This window comes from Ictalurus punctatus, chromosome 18, assembly GCF_001660625.3.
Source record: "Ictalurus punctatus breed USDA103 chromosome 18, Coco_2.0, whole genome shotgun sequence".
Taxonomy (NCBI): Eukaryota; Metazoa; Chordata; class Actinopteri; order Siluriformes; family Ictaluridae; genus Ictalurus; species Ictalurus punctatus.
In genome coordinates this window covers 9,370,001-9,377,500 of record NC_030433.2, presented here as the reverse complement: position 1 = coordinate 9,377,500, position 7,500 = coordinate 9,370,001, and the positions used below count along the sequence as shown (strand labels likewise).

The 7,500-nt window shown below is 38.0% G+C and overlaps 1 protein-coding gene across 1 annotated transcript in view; it reads left to right on the top strand.

Annotated features, from left to right (window-relative positions):
• camk2a (calcium/calmodulin-dependent protein kinase II alpha) overlaps positions 1-7,500 on the top strand; it is a 53,964-nt gene that overhangs the window by 2,923 nt on the left and 43,541 nt on the right. Inside the window, exon 2 of the mRNA XM_053687895.1 lies at positions 5,604-5,698. Coding sequence (XP_053543870.1) covers positions 5,604-5,698 — 95 coding nt within the window. The remainder of the gene's footprint in view (positions 1-5,603; positions 5,699-7,500) is intronic.

The window sequence follows — 7,500 nt, the reverse complement described above, 5'->3', positions numbered from 1 at the left end:
TAGACATACCAATCAGCCTACCATGCATGTCTTTGGACTGGGGGAGGAAACCGGAATACCCGGAGGAAACCCCCACAGCACAGGGAGAACATGCAAACTCTGCGCACACATGGCCCCGGCAGGACTTGAACCCTGGACCGTGGAGGTGTGAGGCGGACATGCTAACCACTAATCCATGCGCCCGGTTACAAACCATAATGACGTCATGTGAAATGAGTAAACAAATATTTTCGTTATTCTCTAGGGTTAGGGTTAGGGTTAATGTTAGGGATTAGGGGTTAGATTTAGGGATGAGGTGTTAGGGATTAAGGGTTAGGGATTAGGAATTAGGGGTTAGGTTTAGGGATGAGGGGTTAGGGATTAGGGGTTAGGGTTAGGGTTAAATGAGATTCCGCAGAAACGGAGCTCAGATTCATGATGCAGAAAAGAAGAATCGAGTTTAATTTACTGTCTTTAATGTTTAAATAAACTGAGTCTTAAGATTAAAGATCAGGATGCATTTTTGTTTCCCGAAAATAAAACAACTCAAAGACGGACGAACAGAACGTTATATACGAGTCTGTTTTGTCAGATTTTCTCAAAAGCCTTCGTTATCAGAAACTTGGGGAACATGTTCTAACTACCTTTTGTTTGTAAACGAAGTCTGACTCCACCCCAACCTGAGTATGACTCCACCCCAAATCGACTCTGACTCCACCCTAAACTGAGTCTGGTGAAAAGTAGCATGAATTGACAGTCAAACAATCGAGTCGGCTAAAAAAAAGTATTTTGTGAATAAAATATGATGAGATTACTGGACACTTGACCAGCAACTTTACTACGTTAGTTAAGACAGGATTCAGGAAACTCTCACTAATTAATGAACATTCTTAAGAAGAAGTTAATTCAGGATTTTATCCAGTTAAAATAATTCAGGCAGGCGGAAACTGGACACCTCACATTCCCGAGGTTGGAATATTGTGGAATAAAGTGGAATATTGTTTGTGGAGATTCAGGAAAATATCCATGCAAATAAGTCTAAATCTAATCAAACTCTAATCAAACTCTAATCTCAGTCATTTCCTCATCCAGGAGCTTCAGCTATCTTATCCAGCACCAATTCAGATTCTTTTAAAACTTGTGTATTTACAATGTGTGTGTGTGTGTGTGTGTGTGTGTGTGTGTGTGTGTGTGTGTGTGTATTCACTGATTAAATTCTTAAATTTCTCATTATTTTGATTTGCATATTTTACATTATTTTGTTGTTATCATATTTTTATGTATGTTATTTTGATGTATAATCTATAAGGAAATGGAAAAATTGTCAATTTTCAACAATATTAATATAAATAAGTTGTAATTATAATAGTTTTATTATTATTATTATGATTATTATTATGATTATTATTATTATTATTATCATTATTATTATTATATAAAATATAATATTTGATTTCAGTAGTATTATATAATTATTTATTGCAGCTCAGAGCCGTGCCGTCAGTTTGCTTTCTCACCCACACCGTACTGAATTAGTGAGATGTCTGTGTGTGTATGTGTGTGTGTGTGTGTGTGTGTGTGTGTGTGTTCGTTACAGGAGTTTGTGTAACACCTCCACACACACTGAGGCTTTAGACCCCGACTGGCCCTTTTCCCACTGCACGACTCCCACACACACTCCCTCACACACTCCACTCTGTTCACCATGTGTGTGTGTGTGTGTGTGTGTGTGTGTGTGTGTATGTGTGTGTGTCTGTGGGCAATCAAAGCCAAGCTGCTTATATAATAGTGTTTGGAGGAGGCAGTTGAGTGCAGGCTGAGATATTTTGCACACAAGGACATGATACACATCGGCTCCAATTAACAAGACACATAAATTAGCGTTATTAGCATTATTTTTGACATTAAACTCTGTGTTTAAAAAATAATAAATAAATGGTACAGCTGAGGGTCGAAACATTGCTAAGTAGTGCACACTACAGGAGGGAAAAACTGCCTTACTGTTGATTTTTCCCTCTGAGTGATATGTGAACAGATTGCTGGCTGTATAATTGGCTCCAAAATGGGAAACGACTGACAAATTTACCTGCTGCCTGTGTCTGTCATCACACACACACACACACACACACACACACACACACACACACACACACACACACACACACACACACACACACACACACACACACACATCATTTCAGTTTATTATATGACAGAATTTGAGCTGAGCGCAAAAAAACAACAACACAAAACTAACAACAACAACAACACAAAACTCCATGTTAGAAAATTGTTGTGTTGTGAAGCTGAAATCTAAACACTATTTTGTTTTGTGATGTAATGCAATTTTTTAAAATATACTTTAGGAAACTAATAAGACAGGAAGTGAGGAGGAAAATATTACATCATCTCAAGACAGGAAATGATACACAAATGTTATGATGTCATCACAATGCAGGAAGTGAGATGAATCCTGAGATAATATTAAGACAGGAAATGAGAGTAAAGCGCTAAACTCTAAACAGTGATTAAATCCTTACGTAGCTTTTACACCGTGATATAATGTTCATGTTCCTACAATAAATGAAGTTTGTAAATGTCCGTATTTCTATTCAATAACTTAATGATTTACTTTTTGTTAAACATTGGTATTTTACTAAACTGGAAGTGCTGCCGCTGATCTATTCATTATTTTTTTCAGTGTTACATGATTTCCAGACAAAAACCATTATATTTATATGTAAATGTTAGATATCTTTATGTTTACATTTTTACGCTATTTCCCTCGTAAGTCCACGTTTTCTATTTTGATATAAAGCGAGCATTTGCGTTTAAAGGTGTTGGTCTAGACGCTAGTGTAAAACTCAGACCCGTCTACTCAAGAACATTCTGGAAGAATCGGAGGTGTGAGCTACACGCAGGTGATTTGAATAACGTGGAGCTCAGAAAATCCACGTACGCAGCTGTGTAACCCGACTCGGAATACCAGGAACGTTCCCTACGTAAATACTAACATAACTTTTGGCCCTGAATTCCATCATATATGCTTATTGATGTGTGAAGGTAAACATTATATTCTTATCATTTAATGGACAACTGGGAACTACAGAGGAGCATCAGGAACATCAACATCTCCCTCAGACTTCTCATCACTACACACCAACCACCAAACAAACCTTTTATGGAGTTCCACCCTTTTGAAAAATGTCAACAAACATCAAAACTGAATAATGTGCTCAAATATGAAAGAAATATTGTAAGAAAAGGTAAAAGAGACGTCTGTGTGGATGAAACTCGACATTGCTGCTGTTTCTGAAGTTCAGACTCGATGTAAGGATGAAACTCTTTTAGGTCACTTCCTGATTTAGATTCGGATTTCTTGCCCTGCAGCAGTTATTAATTGGTGATATCCTAAGAAAAGTCTTGCCGTATTCATCCTGCATGTTTATATCTAAATTCATTCATCCTGTATCTCTCATGTGAATATGGGTTAAAGCAGAAATTTCATCAGTATTTTAGTGTTTCCCACATCACCAACAAATATGATTTCTTTAGATATTTATTATGAATGGAGTTGAGGTGCAGAGCTTTCCTCATTTTAAAGTAGTAGTAAAAAACTGTAATTTTGTTTTATCATTAATACTTTAATGGATAATTTTCTTTCCAGCAGCCTTCTCCTGTTAATACCGAGCAGTCCATCACTCACTGCATCCCATTCACAGCAGTGATAAGCATATAGAAGTTAATAACAGTGTAATAACCCTTTCCTTCTCTCCTAACTTCAGCACACAGCCATCAGAACAAAATACAAGAAAATAACCAAAAATTGTGTTTGCTTTGGAAGAAAAAATGTGTGAAAGTTGTTTAGTGTGTTCGTGAGCGGAGGACTCTCAGCTATCACGTGTGTGACACGTGAGCTCGGCTTCCACACGACGTCTGGGGCAGTTACGTCATACTGATTGTTAGAGAATACGCAGAACGCAGAAGAACATGAAATAAAACAGCTTTATATTTCGTTACATGGTTGCAGGAGGGACGTGAGCCGTGATTCAAATCATGCATTATAATAACCTATTAATAGCGTGCTTAATTTTAAACACATACCGATTTTTATTTAGATTTGACTAAACATTAATACATTTAATAAATAAATAATAAATAACTCAAACTTCATGTATCAGTCCGATCTCCAGTCCGATCTCCAGTCTGACGCAATGTGTATCTACGGATTCACATTTCTAAACCTTCACCTCGACTGTTTTATACACGAGTAATGTTTAATAAAGAAATTATCACTGTGTGTTTTAATGACTCGCTAAACATTCCAGCTTTTAGATGTCAGTCACACCCGCAGGATTTCTGCAGCCTCTTCCAGCCTACACACACACACACACACACACACACACACACACACACACACACACACACACACACACACACACACACTTCAGAGGCTCTTCATCGGAAACACAAACCTTACTGAGCCTGACAACATTATTATTCACTTTAGTCTTTAATGAGCTTTTATTATTTCTTATTTTAACTTTTACATTAATTTTAAGTTTGTTTTTTGATCAAAATTTTTTCCTTGCATCATTTTATTACATATTTTTTCTAAATTTTATATAGTTATTTTCTTCTTTCTGCCTATTTTATTGTTTTACTTTTGACTACGTTTTGTTTCTTTATGTCTGTTTTTTATTATTATTGTAATTAGTAGTAGTAGTAGTAGTAGTAGTAGTATATGATTTCTCTAGCATATTCTAGACTTTCTCTATGTACTTTCTCTATGTAGACACTTCTCTGTACAGATTCATGGCTTGTGAGGAGTTCTAATTTGGAATGTTTTCTGAGAAAGAACCCCTCTATTGTACGGTTCCCTCAGAGGGACTAGCAGAGAACTCTTAAAGGTTCTAGATCTTTCTATTTTTAAGAGTGTATACAATGAATTTAAGCCAGGTAAAAGCTACAGGTCACAGCTAAAATATTTTTGAGCAAATCTGGAACTTAAATCTGGAACTTAAATCTGGAACTTAAACACTGAGATCTCTCCTCAGAGAAGGACACATCAAGAACACAGAGGTAAAAGAGCCGAGCTGGTGTGTGGCGTTACGAACCAGGAGATAAAGAGACGAGAGCGTTCTATTAGATTCTGGCTGCAACCTCAGGGTTCCTGCTGTGTTCCTCTCTGAGCTCTGAGGCTGAATATCTGAGCTGGTTTGGAGTTCTGAACCAGGAGATGCAGATAAAGTGATGCAGCTCAAGGATGAGGGGTTTATATTTGAATCCTGCTGCAACAGGAAGTCAGTAGAGTTCCTCAGGGAACTTTAGGAATGATGTGGAGAACAGATAAAGAGAGCTGCAGGTGTAAGGTCAGTAAAACTTGCAGAAGAACCTGAAACAGGATATGTAGGCAAGTTCCTTTCCTCTGATGATGTGGAGAGCAAGTTCTACTGCCGTGGTTATATTTTGGGTCTCCATACAGGAAGTGATGTCAGAGAGGAGAATTTTGGGAGACTTTTCTTTTCCACAGAAGATAGAATTCTGCAATAAATCTGATAGAAAGTATGAAATGTTGACAAATGTTGAATTTTGTTTTTTATTTTTGTTTTTTTATTTCACAGGGGAGCGTTTTCTGTGGTGCGCAGGTGTGTGAAAGTCCTCTCAGCTCAGGAATACGCCGCTAAGATCATCAACACCAAGAAGCTCTCGGCCAGAGGTGGGCGTGTTTTCATACAGAAATACACACTTCACTCTCTTCCTCCCTGCAGTGCACACTTCTTAGCTTTGTGCTAATCAGCAGTTAGCGTGAGGTTTGCAGTAAGAAGTGAGCGTGGGTCTGATATACAAATGATTAGATGATGATGACAATGATGTGGTGTACAGAAGCTTTTCGCTACAGGAATCGTGTGCTTAGCTGTGTAATTTAGCTAATGTTATAGATGAACTGATCCTGGTTGTCATGGTAACACTGAATTATATTGAGACGGGTTTTAATAAATGAGTGTGTAAATCGAGACTCTGAATATCGCTAGCATTTACCTAATTTTAGTGATATTAGGCCAAGAGGTAGGAGGACATGGGGGTGTTTCCTAAATTGCATGTTTATTCATATATATTCATAGATCCTGGTATGTTTGGTCATTTCTTGTGCATTAACATATGAAACAATTCCACAATCCTTTAAAAAATGTATTTGTTTTACTTGAGGACTGATTGTGATTGTTGTGCTATAAATATGTCTGTGTGTGTGTGTCCATGTGTTATGTCAGTAGACAGGGCTGAAAGTTGAAAGTGAGGCTCAGTAACTGTGTGTGTGTGTGTGTGTGTGTTTGTGTGTGTGTGTGTGTGTGTGTGTGTGTGTGTGTGTGTGTGTGTGAGTGTGTGTGTGCGTGTGTGTGTGTGTGTGTGTGTGTGTATTTGTGAGGCGGGGGTGTGTTCTTTCTCCATGAGTTTTGCAGTAATGTGGTGTTTTGTTGGAAAGGCGAGGTGAAATACACCAGAGGCGTTCCACTTCTCCTCATCTCACACCTCCTACACACTCTCGGCTGGCAAAGCTCGGATATCTTTCGGAATGATACAGCACGCACACACACACACACACACACACACACACACACACACACACACTTACATACAGTACACAATGCAGGCACTGTGGTGAATAATTCCTGCTAAACTAAAAGCAGGGTGCCATTATTTTTAGCATGTTGTTAATATTGGAGCCTCCACTCTGTGTTTGCGTGATGCTAAACTGGTGGCTATAAACTTCCATTACATGTTAGCTACGTTAGCTTCATGTGTTGATGCTATATAGTTCCACAATCCCTGAGTGTTTTATTCCTCTTACAATACAGCAATTTACCAACAATTACATCATACTTTTTATCCATTTGTAAACAATTTTTCACTTACGTTACAGCAACTATAAACACTCATTCTCTCACCAACCCTCTCTTTATGCCCTCTCTATACACTATCTTTATACTCTCTCTTCTTTCCCTCTCTATTCTCTCTCTTTATTCTTGCTTTCTATTCTCTCTCTTTATTCTCTCTCTCTTCTGTCTTTATTCTCTCTCTTTATTCTCTCTCTTTATTGTCTCTCTCTCTATTCTCTCTCTCTATTCTCTCTCTTTCTTTCTTCCTTTTAAACTGAGAGTTTTTGATCTTTTATCTCTTCTTTAACCTCTCGTTCCTCCTCCATCTCTAAAGAATGCACAGGTTTTCCTGTCATTTTTCTCTGCGCTAATGGATGGTGTGGTGAGATTTTTACTCACTTGCCCGCGGGGGGAAACGAACACATTGCACTTCTTCAGGAAGCTCATTATTTCTTTATATCGCATCCTACCTCTCAGAAATCCTCCACTGTTCCTCTGCAGGTTGTGATAAGGAGAGGATACACACACACACACACACACACACACACACACACACACACACACAAGCACGCCTCATATAATCAGATTATTATCAGATTTTGATCAGATTAAACGCTGTAGATTTGTTTGTCATGTCCTTGAA